The following is a 20,575-nucleotide window of genomic DNA, read 5'->3' on the forward strand; positions in this document are numbered from 1 at the left end:
GGGCGGCGGCGGGGGCAGGGGTGGGGGGTGTTTAATATTCCCGGGTGGAAGGACAACAGCTACTCCATGTTTGCCTTAACTCGGTCCGTGTGGGGGACTCCTGAGGTAAAAAGCGCGGACGGGACTTTGAAATCAGAAATAGCTTTTGAAAAGGTTGCTGGGGTTAAAATACGACTGCAGCCCTTGCAGACATCCCGATTATTTTACCCCAGGTACAAGAGTTTTTGCAGCAGCGGTTCTGGATCGTTAAACAAAGGGGAATTAAGCGTTAGGGATGGGGATAAAATATTCGCTATAGCGTTAAGTTTCTTGCCTGACTTTTTCCCTCTCTCTTCCTTGGATGTCTCAAACGGGGATGTACATCCAAACTTGAATTTCCAGGCAAAATCAAGAGAATTTAAATGTAGCCATGTCTACTTACTATATGAGAGAAACCCTAAAATTAGATTATCCCAGCCTCTCTATTCTATTTCAAAATAGAATAACCCTTGGAAAAACACTTACAGTCACTGCATGTGTTCCATTTTGTTTCAAGTTCTCGGTGATAAATCATATTCTTCTCTCCCAATAACGCTTAATACTTGACATGGTATCAAACATTTAATTATCTTTCTAATAAGTGGCTTTCTGAAATTTCAGAGCTTAGGAACTGAAACATAGAAGTACTACAGAACAAAGTATTTATGCTTCTTCATTTTTAAACTGAATATATGATGATTACTATGCATTTACATACCTAGGACTTGTGATTTCTCCAGTATGTATAACTTGGTTTGCATCACCTTATGTTATTGTAGACCTCTTTAAAGTATGGCATACATTGTACCATAAGTCACGACAAGTACTTTGTAAAAGGAATGTATTCAATATCCATTTGAGATGCAAATTCATCGTTGACTCTGGAGTTACCTTTCCGAAGTTCGCTCAGATGTCTTTTGCTGCTTTTCAGGGTTGCTTATGTGGGCTTTTCCTGTCTTTTTCTCTTTACAAATGGAGCTGGGTAAACCAAACAGATTTCTCTCAGTTGTGGAGAGTGTGGGCAGAAATAACTGCTGGGGCAGAAAAGTCAAATGAACCTTGAGGAGTGGCTTGAATAATTATGCCTGTGTTTAGGCAAACTGCTCTCTGTTTACTCTTTTCTTGCACACCAAATCTGCCTAGAAATATAATTTTACTCAGTACTGCAAACAGCCAGTGCAGCAGCACAAAAACGGGCCCCTTGTTTTCCAGTCTGAAGACGTACATGAATCAAAACTCCTCAGTGTCAAACCTCTTGTCAGCTGGCCCCTACTCTATTTCTTAGATGTGATCAAACATGCTCACGCTTACTTGCAGTTGGCAGCAGTGGTCATTTTGACCGTCTCTTCCTAGCTATGAGCAAGGCAAGTTCCTAAACCCAGGGATTATAAATGATTAAACATTGTTTTTGAAATATCTTAGTTTTTAGTAGATTTTTAGATTGCTGTCCAATCGAGCAGCATGAGCCAAACCTTGCATTCTGGCACTGCTTTTTGCTCCAGAAGATAGAAAGGAGACTTAAGTCCCTTCTAATCAATTTATGCCTAAATCAAGGCCTGGTATAACATTTTAATGCTATCTGAGCAAAATTCCTAAAACTCTTGCTCCAATGACCTTGCACTTGAGATATTTCTAAGATACAGGTGTAGCATCTCTAATGCCAGTGGTTTTGGAAGAGGATACAGCCCCTTGCTGCAGCTGCTGGTCTGATTGAATTACGAAGCTCCTACTCCATAGCATTACTCTTGCTCCCTCCATTAATTCTGTCGTCTGAGGGGCAGCAGGAACCGAAACCGCTGCTACTGTAGCATTGCATTATGGAGGACTCTTCAGTTTCTGCTGATGTTGCATTAGCACTAGCTGATTCCCATTTAGTGAGTACAAGGTGGTCCCATCAAGAGGAACTGTACCTGTTTCTCTGATGCATTTTGATTTTTCTAGCTGGACTAACTCAGACAGCCATTTCTCCCAGCTATTATCAATGTTACAGACTGCCTGGCCAACGCTCCCGTTTATTCATTAGTGTTTCTCTTTCTTTTCTGACCCACACAACTTTCACATCTGTTGAGAGTGTGTTTCCCCAAGCAATAGTTGGTACAGGCAGTGCACTTGGTCACCCTTGTGACAAGCAGTATGTCAAGCACCCTGATGTCGACAGACAAGACTTGCAGAGAAAACTTCCCGGTACAAAGGCAAGTCAGTCAAGGCAAAGCTGTAGGTGCAAATCCCACCATGGCTTTATGGAAATTACTGGCAAGAAAGCTTTTTAGAAATATTTTTTCCTTCATATCACAACACAATGTTGCAAGCCCTAAACACTCAAATATCATTGGTGACAGCATCCAAATCCATGAGTTTTCAACATCTATTTTAAATCACTTTGTTTGCCATCTAAGAGCCCTGAGGGCTCACACTACCTAACTGTACTCCACAGACAGACAGGATGGCTGAAGGTTAAGATTCACTTAATCAAATAACTTCAGAAAGCAGATATTCAAGAAGAAGAGGCTGGATCTCGGCAGGAGGAGACAGCAAAATGCAGCACAGTGTCGCACTAGAAGCCAATATTCTGGATACATGCCCCTGGTTTCCAGTCTGCTCCCTAGCAGGGGACAGGAGAAGTTCAGCTCTTACAGGTGTCACCTGCTTGTTGACCAGGTATGAGCTGTTATGAGCATCACATTGGCTAACTGAGCTGGTTTGCAATTTTTTGGTAAGAAAACTGAGTCCTTCCTATGAACACGAACAGGGACTTATTAATGCTTTTGCATTTGTTGAGATGAGCTCCCTGCCCGTTTTTGTTAACTTGAGACTATCCTTAAGATGAAAGCTTACTAGTATGCACAGCACAGCGTGACACTTCTGCTTACCATATTTTGTTACTGTTTGGTGATTCTTTAGAACAGGGTCTTCTTTGTAATATTCCAGTTTCTCATACGAAGGCTTCAGTCACCCCAATATCTGGTACTGTACATAACCAGGAGAAATCTAAATGCCTTTTCTGCACAGTCACTGGTAGCCACAATAAGGCAGCAACCCTTGCAACCGAAGAATTATAAATCACATTGAGGTCAGCAAGCCCTGTCTTCCATACCTGAAGATCTTTCTCCAAGAACAGAATTCCTCACTTTTCTCTTTCAGACCTGGCTTCCTTGCAGGTAGAAAATAGCATTTTAAACCACTCAAACTTTGAGTTTTCTCAGTAAACACCCCTTTTTTTGGTTGCATCTTCTTGTCTTCAGGAAGTATTTAGAAACATAAATAACAATTGCAGCAACTTCTAACAGTCTGTGAAGTGCTCTGTAAGTGTCAAACACAGGATTTGTCACAGCCCGGGTGGGCATTAGTATTTATTACAAATATTTGTCATAGTCCAGTGGTCCTGTCAGCTTCGCTGTTTTACTAGATCCTTCCACCAAAGCCCTGACTGTATTGTGAAGACACTGTAAGGGGAGGTCCATAAAAGTGATGCTAACAGAAACCAAATCATACTTTGTTTCATTTCCTCTCCAGAGCTGGGCTTTGAGCAATAAATCATCAGTTGATATAACAAACTTTTGCTCTCTTGACATTTTCCTAGCATGTCTAGCAGGAAGCAGAGAACGTGTAAGTGAGCACACCTGGAACTACAAGGAGCAGCCAGGGAGTATACCCTACAAAACTGGTTTGGGTAGGGTACCCAGGGAGCAATCTTCTTACTGGCGGTGTGACCTCTGCTTGACCATGGGCCTTCAGGGATACCTAGGGTCCTGCAGAGGTCATTCATTGAAGTGACTTGGGCTGTTTTAAAGACAATAAGAGGGATTGACTTTAAAAAGAGAGAGCATATAGGGATTTCACTAGCTGGCACAATTCAGGGTAAAATCAGGAAGCAAAAGAGCTCTAGCTGAGTCCAGCGCCAGGTGGACTGGAAGGGGAAGCCAGTCTTGGATGTCAGTGAAGAGCTCCCGCAGCACAGCAGTGGGATGTCGCAGCACATCCTTCCACCGTCTGTCCAGCAGTGCTCAGCAGCGCTCAGCTGCTGCCGCACACAATCAGAAACTTGCTCACGTCTGCTGGCTTGGGAGGAGCCGTGCATCGGCAGCACCTCACTTTGAGGGCAGCAGTCTGCTGTGACCCTCTGCGGGGAAGGGAACTGCTGCTCTGCACAGAGGACAGCTGGAAGGTCACCCCACAGGAGGCAGCGGCTACCGCTGGGCTCCTGCGGGCAGGGAAGTGGCTGCAGTGGCTGAAGCCAAACATACTCCCGCAGGAGGTAGCACTCTCATACCCGCAATAGTTTACTCACACACCTGTGCTATTTTACTCTTTATTTCAGGCAGTGCTAGGAAATACCAGGTTTTATGGCCAATAAAGAAACTATGAATCTTTCATAGGAAAAAATGACTCTTACGTATCCCATGCAATTACAAGATTGAATTTTTTGTGTGTGTACGTTTTTTGAACTTGTGGTGATCTGAGTAAAAGGCTCCAAATTGGCAGTCCTGAAGACCAAAAATTTCATATCCACAGACTAGCAGCTGCTCTGATATCAAGAGCCAATGATAAGATTATTATGGAGTGTTTGTTGTCCCTGGATAGCCCCTGGAGATAGCCTATGGGAGCAGAAACAGAGTCAGCAGATGCACAGAGAAAGGGGAAAGAAAGCCAGAAAACTGAGGGTCATGAGAGTTGAAAAAACACAATGAGGAGCACTCAAAGGGCTGAGAAGGACAAGTATTTGGGAAGGAGGAGTTGCTGACAGATGCAAGGCACTGAAAAAAATAGAGTAGTTCAGGTTGTGGACCCAAACACAGCACTATGAGAGATTGTGTCTTGGAGTCCCTCCTTTCTAAGGCCGGTATATAGATTTCTGGTCATTACCTCTTTGGGATTTTTGGTTTTCATCCCTGTCTTGTAGGCCTGAAGATTTTCTCAAGGGTTGAATTCTTCCCTTGCAGGCTTCAGAGACGCCTATTCATGACATTTCTTTTTTTTGACCTGAAAATCTTTATCTCCCACACCTTTATGCCAAAAATATCAAGGCTGCGCTGTCATGTTTTAGCATTTCAAGAAGTCTTGAGTCCTGCTTTCATTAGCATACACAGTACTTAGTTCCAGTTTAATTCTGAAGGAGCTATAGGTGCCAGCTGTGTATTTCCTTAAGACCAGAACAGTGATCTCATCTGGAAACATGGGGCTGTAGTTGCTGAAATGCTTTTAGTCATGACATGAAATCAGTACTGCATTTAGTGAACAAAGTAATTACAGCAGACATTTTTTTTCAGATCAGCGTGGCTCTCCGTGATGTTTACAATTTAATGGCTGCAGGATAAAAGGCACTTGCCTTGTGAATACATCTTTAACTGCAAGTAGGAAACTTTGATACTGAAGTAAATTTGTCTGTGATTTTTTTTGTCTTAGATGTATTCAACTTTGCTGGATTCCAGTTTTCGGTACAAGCTGTATGATCACAGCTTTTGCACCGATAAGAAAGCGTCTACAAATGTGTTATTTCCGCCTCTTACCTGGGTGCATTACTCTCGCTGACAACATGATCGATTCCTGCGGCTGTTATGGATAAATAAACATTTTGTATCAAATATTATAAACTCCACATCACTGTTTCCTAATCTAGCGTATGGGAGAAAAAGAATGCTTCAGTTTTACCGTTGCAGTAAAATGGCTAATGTTTAATCTTTGGGTTTAACTTTTGTTATCATATGGTTCTGTAGCAGAAATGAATGCATTGCAGCAGAGTGAGTTTGTGGCCTCATAACTTGTGTCATTTCTGGAAAAAAACCCACATTTCTGGTTGACAGTCCTCTTTAACATCCCCCAGGGCTTGATAAACACAGGAAATTGCAAGGCATACTGCTGTGGCAGGAGAATGTGCAGGGAAGGGAAGCTGCCTGCTGCAGGGCTAGCTCTGGCTCAGCTACCACTTGTGTCCCGGTCCAGTACAGGTTACACTGCCTAAGCCCCTGGCTTTTTTTAAAGGGAGAAGGGGAAAAAAGGGAAGCTAATCTAGTTCTTAAAGAAGCAATTGAGAAGCCGTCTGGGTAACCAGGTGGTATAGCTAGTTTCTCCATACCACTTGTAAGTCTTGCCTTAGTCCCCACGTGGGTGGCCTCAAGAGATCAGGAATCAAACGTAAATGTTATGAAACATCCCTCCCAAAAAAGTCAGAAGATGTTTAAATCAATCATGTAAGTCTGTTTCTTGCCTGCCTTTCATGCTTCTGCTGGTGTAAGTGAGATAATTTTCAGGCTAAAAAGGCAGCTTTTAATACCCACAAAAATGCACACCTTTTCTTGAATGCTCACTTGGAAACTGCCTTTGCTCATCCCCTGCTTTGCCAGCGGATCCCCATATTCCCTTCTGACCCCAAGGAGTAAGATGCAGCCTGAACCGAGGGATGAACATCCCAGGTACATAAAGCATTACTGCTACATAGGGAATTTGTGGGCAACTGTCAACAACCTGTATTTGGTCAGCAAAGTTTGAGTGTAAAACACTTTTGCAATACTATGCAGCTTTCTAATTGCTGGAAAAGCCTGAATCATGCAGAGCTTTCTGTGATTATTGCAAGAAAAACCATGCTTGGAGTTCTCACACATGAAAAAAAAGGCATCTCACATTCACAGGTAGCTGTAAATTATTCTCGTTCCTTATTCCAATCAGCTGCAGAAACATTGCCTGGTACTTAAAATTTATAAACTACCTCAACAACTGAGTTTATTGCCTTAATTACGCCTAATTACCTTTTTCTCCAGTTCCCCTGCAACCATGGGCCCCTGGGCAGGGGTGCCAGGGGTGCCAGGGTGGGTGAGGTTGGTTGGGGCAATTAAGGCCCATGGGTGCCCTTGAACCCTGACAGCAGCCTCTCCTCCTGGTGTGCCCCACACTCTCCCGAGAGCAGGGTTTCAAGGAGTACTTGCTGTGGAAAGCCCAAATCTGGGCTGGAGTATGCGCCTTGTCTGGTTCCTGGGCATGCTCCTCGGGGTGGCAGCCCTGCTGGTTGGCGGGGAGGGAGCTTCCCCCAGGTAAAGTCCAAAATTTGCTTTGCCAGAGTCCAAAATTTGCTGGTGCCCTGGCTGCTGTGGCCCCATGGCTGCTGGTGGTGGTGGAAGTGTCCTGGGTGGTGATGCTTCAGGGTGGAGACATGAAAAGCAGAGTGAGCCTGCAGCGATCCTGGGGTGCACACAGCAGGTAACAGGCGATTCGATCAGCAATGGTCAGGGAGTCTACATACGCTCGCTGGAAAGCCAAACCCATCCATGGTGAGGGCTGTGGCCGGGTGACGCCGGCTGTCTGCGTGCCTCTAGTAGGCACCAGCACCGCTGGCTTTGCCTGGTGGGGTTAGGAGCAGGATTTGGACAGGGTTGAGGTTGTGCAAGCAGGTCACCAGCTGCAGGTACGCATGCAGCACCTACTGTGACTGGGTGCCTTGGGGGGCAGTGGAGGGAGTGTGGGCAGACCCCACATAGCTGAACCCAGACCTCATGGCACCCAGCTGTGGGGCAGCCTCAGGATTTTCTCTGCTTACATCTCTGGCAGATGATACGCCCTAGGGAAGGTGGTGGGCAGCAAGGAAGGTTTGCTGTGGGGAACGTGGCTGTGGCTCTCCCAGCACCCCTGGCCCTGAAATCACTGAGGATAAAAGAGGGTCTGGGATTTGCACATCTTGCAACATCAGTCCTCCAGTGATTTGTTTGCTAGCTTATGGGATAAGGCTCTGTAAAAAATAAACCTGTGGCTGTGCTCTGCCGGCACCCCTGGCCCTGAAATCACTGAGGATAAAAGAGGGTCTGGGATTTGCACATCTTGCAACATCAGTCCTCCAGTGATTTGTTTGCTAGCTTATGGGATAAGGCTCTGTAAAAAATAAACCCTCAAATTTATTAAGTATTGTCATAACATGCTGATGCCATCTTTATCCAATAAATAGCACCTGAGATACCAAAACTGGCTGGCTCCCAACCTGAAATCACTGAGGATAAAAGAGGGTCTGGGATTTGCACATCTTGCAACATCAGTCCTCCAGTGATTTGTTTGCTAGCTTATGGGATAAGGCTCTGTAAAAAATAAACCCTCAAATTTATTAAGTATTGTCATAACATGCTGATGCCATCTTTATCCAATAAATAGCACCTGAGATACCAAAACTGGCTGGCTCCCAAGCTGTGCAGAAGAGCTGGCAGGAGCTGCTTTGTCCCGGGCTGCACAGGGGGATGCCGAAGCGCAGTGCGGAAAGGCAGCAGCCTGCCATCCTGTCCTCCTCTCCCTTCACCTCCCATTGCACCTCTGCCTCACACCTCCCAGATCCACCCCGTGACCCCGCAGTGATCTTCCTGCAGGGGAGTCTCCCCTTATCCTCGCCATGTCCTCAGTGTCATACTAAGCCCCCAAACCATGCAATATCACCTGGTTTACTTGCAGGCAAAACTTCTCAGTCACATCAAAACTGTGGGTGGTGACAGTTGACTTCTAGCCTTGCCGAAACAAACTTTCAGGCCTGATAAGAGAAAATTCATGAATTGGGAAGTTTAATCAGTTTAAGGCAAGCTCTGTCATGATGTTTTCAAGTTTACTAAGGATTTAAAGTATAATTCATATCACGCCTTTCTGAAGCTGAGTGTGTTGAGATTCAGTGTTCCAAAGGTCTGTCACAACAGCTGACTGGCAGATCTGACGTGTCTCTTTCTAGAGAAATCCTACAAATGATCCCCAACATCTTTGGATGAACTCAAACTGAAGTTTACACTCTCTAAAGCTAATAATAAGTGATTGTATTGCTTATAGCAAAAAATCATTTTTTCTGGTTCTGTTTTGTTTATATTGGATATGCAGCAGTAGCTGCTGTATCAGTCTTTTCCTTTTCTTCTTTTCCCTTGTTTTGAAAGACAAAAATAGTTTTAAACAGGGTATATCTTGATGGATTATCCAGATTTAGGGCAGAAAAATCGTGCAGTGATTAGAGCTCTAGATCACCCAGGTGTGAGTTTACAGATTGAGAATTACTTTTGAAGTTTTGTATACTGTGCACTACAAATGACATTAACACACTGTTCTTCATTTGACTCTTACTGCAGCTGTACTCTCCTAGAGGGAGGCTTTTCATAGGTTTAATTTACCTTTTAAATCCAGTATCTCGCTTTGATGTGGGGTACAGGGTAAATCTTTCCATTTGGAGTGCTGTGTACCTGTGGTGAATAATAAAATATCTAATGAATAAAGTCTTTCTAATTAATGGTGTTCAATAAGATCAGACATACAGCAAGGAAAGGGCACCCCCCACTCCTCCCCTCTTCCTTTCATTCAAAGAAGGAAAAAACCCAACGTGTCTGAAAAGACAGCAATGCCTTTCAGGCCAGCAAGTTTTAGAAGAACCAGAAATTAAGGCTTTCAAAGCAAAGTAAGTATTTCAAAGTTTAAAGCAAAGTTTAGGCGACTGTCTAAAACTTCAGGTACTGTTAGTACTGCCCTTTTTTGAGGCAAACAATGGTGCAGTGAGTACTGGCAGTGATGCACAAGCCGGTCAGACTCTTTGAACTAAAGGTGTCCCGAAACGAGGTACCTCTTCTGTGAGACCGCGGGGGCTGGGTCTAACCTGTGGGACTGAGCCTCCCAACCACACCGCTGAGAGCCCGACTGCACTGTAGGCTGCTCAAGAGTGAGCAGTGCTTTCCCCACCTGCAAATAAAACACAGAGGCATCAACCCAGTGAGACTTTAAGGGTGGTGGGGGAGGCAGAGGAGGCAGAGAAAGGCTTTCCTGACCCTTGGACCCTCGGCTGCCACCTCTTCCTCCTGCCCTGCCCAGCCCACCCTGGGCCAGGATTGGAGATGCTCAGCTCACAAGCAGGCTAATTTGGCACCACTAACAGGTACTCAGCCTCAGGGAGGTTTAGAGCTTAATTCAGCATTTTGTCAGTGGAGATGGAGGTGGTCATCACCATCGTGGTGGCTGGAGAGCCCGTGCTGAGAGCTGCCTGCCGGGTCTGCCACTGCTCGCTCATCCTCACAGCTTTTGCTGCTCTGATCTGAGCGGCCGGCCAGCCGCCAGGCGAGGCAAAGCCCCCCACAACAGCTCTGGGCATGGCACCCTTGCTTTTCTTCTTGACAGGAGACAAGTGGCATGCAGGAGCCCTTCCCCACACAGCAGAAATCCCAAATGGAGTCCTTTACGTTTCATAAGAATACGTAAACACATCCCTCATTCCCCCTTTGGCTGCCCCACGGTGGGCAGGCGCTGCTTCCCCGGAAGCCTTCCCCAGGCTTGGTGCAGCCATCTCGGCATGCTTTCCTTCCAGGCTTCAATATGCAGATGCCGGCACTGGCAATACCTGTGAGGACACATCCTGAAATGGGCTTGCTTGGGCAACCAGTATCACGCTTCCCTTTTCTTGTACTTCAGCAATACTTCCCTAGATATTAGCTAAGGGGAGTTTTATCCAGGGAAAGCTTTTAAAGCTTACCCCTCCACTTCTGCAGCCCTTACAGTGGGACAAATCAGCTCTGGAAGAGGAGGGGACAGGCAGCAGGGATAGGACCCTCTTCAGATCCCTGTTTAAATCACAGCCTGCCTCATGCTACACACAAACAATCTTTTTTTTTCTTCTCCTCTGTGGCTATATAGGTCACCTCTCCTCATGCAGTTGGGTAATAGTCTTATGGCAGCTTCAGGACCTGTGCATGTGGAAAAGTTTCTCTTCTCAAAAAAAAAAAAAAAAAAAAAAAAAAAAAAAAAAAAAAAAAAAAAAAAAAAAAAAAAAAAAAAAAAAAAAAAAAAAAAATTAATGCTTTCAGTGGAGTTTAGCCTCCAGAAATAGGAGAGGGCTCATGCTACGTGACTAGACAGCATTACGTGAACCATCTGCAAGTACTCCATGGCCCACAAGCCACAGTTTAAAACTTCTTATGCAGAGCTGACCATAGGAAATACTTACTGAAAAGAAAAATATACCAGAGCCTCCATGTTCTATTCATAACCAGATGGCTCCAGTGTAGTGTGGCGATTGGATTTTTAAGTCAGCAATGATAATAACAGAAAGTACAGATTGCCAATGCTTCTAAAGTGGTTATTCGATTGTTGCCTGTGCAAAGATTTAGTACGCCTTTGGGTCACCATGCACAACAACTCAGTTTATAACAACTTGAAGAAAAATTGCAATTTAATGTTAGAACTGTCATTTTAATGAAGAAGCTATTGGAGCTAAGTTAACTCTCCTAGAAGTTGGGATGATGACCAGAATTACTAGGTTTTATTAGTGGCACTGCTTTTAAATGACTGTGTAACACTGACCGACTAATAACCTTATCACTCAGTGTGCTTGATGTACTTGATAATATGCATCTCGTTGTGGGTGCATAATTCACCTATCAAATACTGAGAATGACTTGATGTTTGTAAATCATAATGAGACATCTGGATTGAAATACAAAATACAATTTATTAGTGAATAGTTACCCATCGGATCTGTATACAATTCATTTTTCCTTCAGTCAGGTATTGTCTTGATTTCTGTTTGTGGAGTAAAGAAACATAAAACCCTCTCTAAAGGTTAAAGAACCAAATTGTGAATATTTATGCTCTCTCTTTTACTAGTACAACTTCAACAGCATGACATAGTGTACCATGGCTTTTTTTCTCTTAACTTGCCAACTGCCAGGTCTGCATTTCAGGTCAGCTGCTTTGCAGTTGGGTCTCTTACTCTTGTTCTGCAAAGCTATGAAACTGGCTGGGTGTTTTGAACAGCCAGGGAAGATAAGTACCTAAATTTATTTTTAAATAAAGTGTGAGCACTTAATTCAGTGACACTCTTTTGACCTATGCAAGGAGATACTTTAAAATTATAACCCACAGAATTCTCCTACTATTCCCGTAATCGATCTGCATTTGTTTCACCTTCAGGTATTGCCTAGCAGAAAACCATGGGCAATTTCAAAGGGCATGCCCTCCCTGGAAGCTTTTTCCTTCTTTTTGGCTTGTGGTGGTCAGTGAAGTATCCACTGAAGTACGCCTGTCGAAAAAACAAGAACGCTTGCTACCTTGGTTCCAGAGCAGGATTTCAGCGCCTGGAGTTTGTTGAGGGGATCATCAAAGCTGTCTTTGCCCTGATTGGTAAGTAAGGTGGACTTGGTGCAGACAACAAAAAGGCTGTGCCTTTTAACCCTTTTTTTTTTTAATTTTGTTCTCTGATAAAACATATCTCATCGTGTTTTGGTATTTTGTCCTTTAAACACCATGAATCTAAGAACTAGTGGGGCTACTGCTATTAATTACATAGTTACGACTAACATGGTTCCCATCCATAGTGCTCTTCTGGAGCTTCTTTAAGGTCTCCTGACTACTTCACAGCTGGTCCATCCGAGTGTTCATATGCTGTTCACTACTTCAGGGAGGGAGCGAAGGTATTTAGGCAAGGGGTTCTTTCATGCAGACTGGGAGCACCAGACTGTGGGGGCATTGCTTTTCTGTTTTGAATCCAGCTATCTCAGATGTCGATAGTCTCCACTGAGTTATTGATAACATATGTAAATGCAGATCCTTCTTCATTAATGTAATTCAAAAGTGAAAATATTCACAAAGAAAGACTGAACTCCAGATCTTATTGCTGCAGGACTGTTGCAACGGGGTGGGGGGCTGTTTCTCCTTCTGCTGTGGACTGGCCTGGGTACAAACCCACAGGGATGGTTTAGTGAGCGGTGCAGCCGACTGGAAGTGCCTAGTTCTTGTTCACATTCCAGCATCTGTATGTATGTTTACATACAGCATTGCTGCATGTTAGCAATTTACCTTTATAGAGTAAGCAAGCTAAATAACAGGGGACCTGGGGAGCTCAGCACATGTGGCTCTCAAGTTGAAAAAGGATCTTAATTTTTAGTATTTTTAGTATTTTTAGTATTTTTAGATTTTTAGATTCTATCTATCTACCCTTCTTTAGATGCTCAGAGTTGCCTGGTTTCTAATCAAGGTACAGGCTGTGCCAAAATCTTGTTCTTGCTTTTTTCCTTCCCCTCTGGGAGTTGTATCAGTTATGATACATCAGCACTGATGTTGTATGTACAGTATACACTTTGATATGCCTTAAAAAATTATCAAAACCTAAATTATAGTGTTCATTTTGAGGTGTGAGTGGGGACATCTTTCCTACAAATCTCCCAGTCAGTGTCTAGAGGTAGTTGGGGCAGCTAAAACACTCATCTAGTGCTTTTATTTTCACTCTGAAACAAAAAGCTATTATTTTAATGTATGGTAATTTCAATTCCAGTTGAAAACGTGGACAAGGAAGTCTGGTAAGGACAAACAGTAAAAGCAGCAGCAGGAGTAAAACCTGCTGTTTCTGTGTTAGGGAAACTTGAAATAAAGGTGGAAACCCACTGCATTTGCTCTGCAGCATATCTACTTATACAGCAGGATGCTGGCCCACACTTTATAAACAATATAATTAATTTTAACGTTTTAAAGCATAACATATTTTAAACCCTTCCCAAACTTCTCTGATCATATAAGGTATCTAAAAGTAGCTTTCCCCTTGCTGGAGTACTGCAGCTATTTAGCAAGACACCGAGGGGCCAAGGTAAGGGAGGCGGTGGAGCAGCAATTCAAATACTAACTCGGTATACATTCTCATGGGACCTTTAATAACTCTGCATGGTGAAGGGATTTCCTTTTATGGCTTTATAGGAAAAATCCCCTTTGAATTAAGAGTCTGAATTCTGCTATCCTGCATATTGCAGGGGACTGAAATGGCAAATCTTTCTTTTGGGGACTTTAGCATGTGTTATATACATGTTTGAACCACTGGGAAAGGCAGCTGAAAAAATCAGTCAGAGGACTACTACAATAGCAATTGTTTAAAAAAAAAAAAAGCAGCACAGAATAGCTGTCTCCATTTTCACTGCTGGAAACTGCAAGATTCAAATAGTCCCACCAGGAGTGGAGCTGAAGCCTGGTTTCCTCTGGCTTTCTCCTCTCTGGATTATGTGATGCTTAATATATGCTTGAGCTCACTCTGTGGTCTTTCAGCAAAGCAACTTACTTCATCTCTCCTCTTCCCACTGCCTATTTTCTTGAAAATGTATATAAAATTAGTATCTTTGAGGCCTCTGTGCATTTTCACTTGAATTTGGACAATGTGTTAAAAATTTTATTGGCAATGGCTGAACTGGGCAGAAGGGAGCAAAACATATCAATCACCCAGAGCAATCCTCAGGCAGCTAGACTAGACCCCAAATTGACTGGCGTTATGGTTCATGGGGATATATTGTTGCCTCTATTGTTTGTATAAAGACTTATCATCAGTCTATACCTTAAGCACCAGGACAAACAGTTATACTTGTCGTTTCATGCGCAGGAATGGTGGCCGAGCAGTTTGTTCCCGATGGACCTCATCTGAAGTTGTATGATTATGAGGAAAAGCACTGGGATCACTTGATGAACTGGCAACATGCCACCATGTACCTCTTCTATGGCATTTCAGGGTTGGTTGATATCGTGGCTCATGGGACTAACGCACTGCCAGTGGCCATGGACAGGATGATGCTTTCCTTAGCAGTGTTTATTGAAGGTCAGTTTACCTCTCCCTGCAGAGGTGCGTGTGAAACTTGCAGAGGGGTATCAGTCTTTGGTCTGGGAATCTCAAATCAGCCTTAGAGAATGAGCACGTGGGAGCTGGGTGTTTAACGCCCTGAAACCCTCAAAAAAGATCAGTCTTGGCCCTCTTTAAACTGCTGAGGGTTTGTCTGCACTGCAGCCCAGAGCAGGATCACGCATTGTAGAGGTGTATCTGCGCTTTCCTAACTGGCTCAGATAGCAACAGAAATGTTACGAAAATAGCAGCACAAGCCTGTTTTGGGTAAGCTTAGTAGCTGGGGCATGTGCTTCAATGTGTGTACTGACATGGTACGCAACTTGTTAGCTAAAGCCAGTGTGAGTGCATTTACCGGCACAGCAGTCACATGTTGGAATTGCCCTGGAGACACACTTAGTTTATGTTTTCTGTACGCACAGTATATCTCATAGCATCCCTCTTGTTACACTGCAGAGACAGATGAATGACTTTTTGTTAATGTGTTTTAAGCGAAAGGTGACAGAGCTACAGCTTCCCATGCATTTTCCTGGTCTGAGCTCAAGAGTGGGAGTACACAGTACGTAGGCATCAGTCTTAAAAAATTACTCTCAGTTCAACTGAGAAGGTGATATTGGCATAAGGAGAAATGCTAAAGGTTCACTGTTTTCTAAAAGCAGATGCAGGGAGATTACAAGAGAAGAAAATATCTTAAACTGATCACTAAATCTATTCCAGGTTTTCTCTTTTGCTACCATCTTCATGGGAGAGCCATGCTGGATGTTCATGTGCATCAGTTATTGCTATTTGCTATCTTTGGAGCTGCTGTTTGCATATTTCTGGAAGTTTTCTTCCGTGGCAGTATTGTGCTAGAGATGCTCCGTACAAGCCTCTGCATATTACAAGGCAGTTGGTTCTGGCAGGTAAGTCACTTTTCTGCCTTAGGAATTTCTTCCTTCACCAAAATGAGTCATTTACCCCTTTGCAGATGTTTCACAGGTGATATGATATGTCTTTTAAACACAGACCTCGAAGGACTCATAGAAAACAATGCACTCTTAATGTCCCTTTAAAGAGATAAAAGTATTTATCATATCTGTTTTGCAGATGAAGCAGCCATTTTACTTCTAGTGTCTTTTATTTGAATCAATAAAAAAGCTAAGGTGGTTTTGTTGAGCTCTCCCTTGTGACTGAACATCCCCTCTGATCTCTGTAACATCCTGTTCAAAATTCGCCAGCTAAATGGTAGTGATTTTACAGCCCGGCAATATATGCTGTTCTTTACGAAGACAGTCCCCACTGTCAGCTGCCGGAGCAGTGAGGAAATGCCCAGCGGCGTGCTGGACAGGTGAGGCAAAGCACCCGTTGACACTGTGTGAAAAGGCGCGAAGGCACAACTTATCTTTCATGTTGGCTGCCTCTTTCTACTTTCTAAAAAGCGTTTCAACAGTGGCAACCTAGGTTTAAAAGGTATTTCAGCTCCTGATTCGCATTAAGAGATTGAGTGATGTAAAGCCTCCTGCTTTTCCAGTGTTCGGGAAGTTGAGCAGAAGAAGTAACAGCCCAAACTTTTATATTTCAGGGATGTGGCTCCCAAAAGGACTCTTAAAAATGTAGCTGCCATGCCTTCATTTACTTGTGATTCTATCCAATTAATAGATATTTGATAGCGACCCTTTCCCTGCTGTCTAACAAGAGAGAGAATTTAATGAATTGCTGCGATCTTGTAACAAAGAAGTAGGAGCGCTAGTGCCGATGTGTTTCATCTTATAGTGGAGAACTGAGGTCACTCCAGTCATTTTTCTTTCCGGCATGTCTAGACTGGTTTCCCTTTTTTATATGCTGGCCAGACACGATTAATAAAAACGTTTGCTGTTCCTTAGGAGAACTGGACACTCAGCACCAAATCAAATATTTAAATACTTGCTCTGGCAAGAAGACAGACCTCTGAAACGGCAGGTTTTTTCTATAAGTGAATTCAAGAACCTGGCGCTGCAGCACTTGGTGTTTTATTCTCTTGTTTATAAACTTTTCTTTGGTGATTTAAGAAGCTTTACATAAGAGGAATTCGATGCAACCATTTATTCTTTGTTGTCTGCTTAGTCTAATTTTAGAACAAGTTATTTCTTTAGCTCTGGAGACAATGTGCTTTTTGTTTCAAAGTAAAAAATTGAAGAACTAAAAATGCAAGAGATTTAAGTGTGGCTTTTTTCACACCTGCATCAGACTTCAACCGTATGTGTGGCTGAAAACCACATACTGGCTGCAGCATGACAAATTTGTAAAAGGTAAAGGGACATTCTTTCTGCATCATCAACACCCTCATTCATTGAATTCTCTGCATGGAAATGCAAAATGCACTCCTCCCCTCCTCCTTCCTCTCCTCCTCTTCCCAGCTCCTAAATTCTCAGCTAAACTGCTAAGCGGTGACTTTGAAGAGTATTAGGCAGTACAGAGGACTGGTGCTTGTCAAGGCAGACCCCTGTGTAGCCATGGGATTACGAGTTTCCCAGCTTATGCATTAATCTGAATTTGATCTTTCCCAGCTCTGAATAAACAAATCAGCTATGTATTTCACACGAACTTATAGCCTTGGGTGAGAAAGCTCCGTTTTTACCCAATTTCAAAACCTGACCTTTTCCCCAGATGACCCAGAAGAAACAGACTTATGGCTCCCCTTTATTTATTAATTTATTATTCATCTTCTGAACCATGTAACACATTCCCAGATGCTGTTGGGAAGAAGTGAGTCGGTGCAAACGGCCGGGCAGGTTTGCTGGTTGGTGATGTGCCTGCAGTTCAGACCACACATGGCTGAGCACCAGCCCCTTTCCTTACAGTACAGTACGTAATTGTGATTGCTGCAGGACTTGTTGGGCCGGCTCCTTAATTCGCTGGGCAAGAGCAGGGGGTCTCTGGGACTGACTCTGCATCTGCAAAGGCATTTCTGCACAAAACTGTGTAAAATGATCCATTGCATCTGAGTGTGACTGCAAAATTGTTTTTGCTCTGCATCTTCAAAGGCATTTGAAGATTGTTTACACAAAACTGTGTAAAATGATCCATCGCATCTGAGTGTGACTGCAAAATTGTTTTTAATAATAATCACAGAAATAATCAGCACTGTAAAAAAATGAAATGTCTGCCTTGTGATGGGTAGCATAATACATGCTACGGCATAGGATATACATCAAATGACATTTGCTAAATATCTTTTATTTTATTATAGATTGGTTTTGTGCTTTATCCTCCAAATGGGAGCCCAGAGTGGAATCAGACGGATCATACCAATATGATGTTCCTGACCATGTGCTATTGCTGGCATTACGCCTTTGCTTTTCTTATACTTGCAGTGAATTACACAATCGTCAGCTGGTAAGTTACTTGAAACACTAAAACTTTGGAGACCTGTCTATTTAGTCTAGCAGGAGCTTTATTTTAGAAAAGTTTCACTGACAAATCAAAAGATTTCCACAAAGCAATTAATTGTCTTGCAAGGTAAAATAAAAATAGATATTGCTAATCAATGAAGACAACATGACTCATTGCTTCAGTAGAAAGCGGAAAAACATTCATAAAGTACAGCTCTGACAGCATAATGCTTCTCACCTAAAATGAGCTCTTTTTGGTAGTCTTCCACATTTGTAAGTGCGTAAAAAGTTATAAGGAGGAGAGACCTTTCTTTCCTACAACATCTTCTCTCCCAGTGCTCATCTCTACTAATTCCAACTGGCTTAGTCAGCAGGCTTCGTGACTTAACTTTGAAGATTATTGGACAGGTTTCATTGCTAGCAATTTCCTGTGATTAGACCTGTTTTCTTTTTCACTAGCCAGTTTCATCCCCTAATTTCTAAAGTTAGCCCTTTTCCTCGCCGCCCAGTGCTAATCCTGACAAAATTCCAACTGCAGAGTTAACTTGGTTGTAAAAATGAGCCTGATTCTGCCATGTGTGATCACCTTCTGCCCGCAGGACCTTACCAAGCATTTGCCTGCACTGTCCTAAACATGCTTCTCACCCCTCGCTTTACCCCTACCATCCTAATAGCCCTATTTAATCATGCTTTGGCCATATGTAGTTCTTGCAGTCTTGCTCTGCACCGAGGAGGTGCCATGTCTTTTTGGATCTCGGTCCAAAAGGCACTGACACTCAAGGCTGGGTAACTGGTTTGTTGCGTAAAGGATGGCAACTATAGAGAAGGTGACAGCAATCTAACATCCCTTCTGATGCTGGGAACGGCAGCTGCTGCAGCATCAGACAAGGCCCCCCAGGTTGATCACGGCACACTGAGCAGAGTTCCCGTCCGTGGGGAGGATAGCCAGACTCACTCTTCTTCACAGCTTTATAATACTCTCCCAAGCAAACACAGCTATCGGTCTTGCACCTGCACAACACTGAACTTTCTAGATGTTACACTGAGGTTTGCTTAAGGTGTACACTCTTAGACGTGCCCATAGGAACAAGCTCTTACAAGCAGTACATACAGGTGGTATTGTTAAAGGCAGCACATACTAATGTCACGGTACGTGCTCGCATTGTATAGCGGTCACTCGTGCTAAAATACAGGTATCTACAATTAAGGCCTGAGGTTAAATTCTGCCCAGATTCTGCTTGAAATCACTATCTCCTCTTTACAATGTCTCCCACGGTACGTGCTTGCATTGTATAGCGGTCACTCGTGCTAAAATACAGGTATCTACAATTAAGGCCTGAGGTTAAATTCTGCCCAGATTCTGCTTGAAATCACTATCTCCTCTTTACAATGTCTCCCACAGTGGCCCATTTCAAGTCTTCATAAATCAATCACCCTAATTCCCCGATGAGATGCGAAGTTAAAACAGTTTTTTACCATGTAAAAATGGCCAGATGAGCCTTTGAGTTACTATTGACAACTCTTTTTTTTGTTGTTTCCAGGGCAGTTCGTTCAAAGGTTAAACAGTCCCAGTCCATGGAAATGGGGTTACTGAAAACATCTGAACGAGATCAGGAGTCAGAAGATGAAATTTAGTATGAATGTGGCTTGACTAGTTTACCTGCTCTACCATTAGGCTAATTGATACCTCATTTCTAGATTTGTTTGCCATCTTATTCATTCTTTACTACAACTTGCTATGCAAATATCATCACCCGAGTACTGTCTACATCTACACAGTTACATCTTTATTTGCAGAGGGTAAGCTTGGTATCAATTTGTGGTATCGACTAGTACCTTGCTTATCACACGCTTCAAAGAAAATCAGACTAATATTAGACAGACTTGGACTGGATGAGGTGGCATGATGAAGTCTGTGTGTTTGCCTCATTAAAAGTTAAGCAAAATGTTTTCCAGCTGCTGCTGAATGGACTGTTAAGTTTCCATAATTAGGGTGTCCAAATAAGCGTGTTTGTTGCCCTGCAAGTAACTGTGCATAAATAACTCTGCAGACCTGGGAAACAGTAGAACAAGATAAAAAAATCAGAGTCTTGCGGCTGTCTTGTATAACACCTTCGTGTCTCTGCTTGTGGCTTTATGTTAAATGGAAAGAACCACTCACTGCAAACCCATTCACTGTTTCCTTGAAGAGTGTGTAGTGTGTTCACTCCCGCAGAGACACTACCAGGCTTGGTAGGAGGACCAAAGAGGTGTCAGGTCTCAGCCGGCTGAGAGGTATCACCTGCATCTCCCTCTGTCTCCCTGCTGCGAATCTCCTGTAAACGATCAGAGAACTGGATGAATAAGCCCATCAAACGCATCTGCTGTTTTTGGTGCCACCGTGCTTAGCAAAGATGCCTTTAAAGAAGCCCAACCTGGAGGCTAATGCAGTCTGTGACACAGAACTGTAGGGCAGGCTTCTTACAAAAACTCTCTCTTTGCGTAAGAGAAGGTGGCATTGCATTATTAAGCTTGAAGAAATACAAGGGAAAACAGATCCTGAAGCCTCAAAGAAACAGTAGTCTCTTGGATTTAGTTTTTAATACTTACAGTACACGCAGAGTGAGTGTCATAGCGGGGCTTTGTGCCTGAT

General features: G+C 43.3%; 1 protein-coding gene across 1 annotated transcript in view; it reads left to right on the forward strand.

The window, feature by feature from the left end:
* The window catches only part of TMEM45A (transmembrane protein 45A), a 27,995-nt gene extending 7,890 nt beyond the window's left edge, over positions 1-20,105 (forward strand). The window contains exons 2-6 of the mRNA XM_009289717.1: positions 11,914-12,123; positions 14,360-14,572; positions 15,311-15,495; positions 17,802-17,947; positions 19,485-20,105. Of these exons, the coding sequence (XP_009287992.1) occupies positions 11,934-12,123; positions 14,360-14,572; positions 15,311-15,495; positions 17,802-17,947; positions 19,485-19,578 (828 nt within the window). The 5' untranslated portion in view covers positions 11,914-11,933 and the 3' untranslated portion in view covers positions 19,579-20,105. The remainder of the gene's footprint in view (positions 1-11,913; positions 12,124-14,359; positions 14,573-15,310; positions 15,496-17,801; positions 17,948-19,484) is intronic.
* Positions 20,106-20,575: the final 470 nt, after the last annotated feature.

Source organism: Aptenodytes forsteri, unplaced genomic scaffold, assembly GCF_000699145.1.
Source record: "Aptenodytes forsteri isolate BGI_AS27 unplaced genomic scaffold, ASM69914v1 Scaffold61, whole genome shotgun sequence".
NCBI classification, from domain to species: Eukaryota; Metazoa; Chordata; class Aves; order Sphenisciformes; family Spheniscidae; genus Aptenodytes; species Aptenodytes forsteri.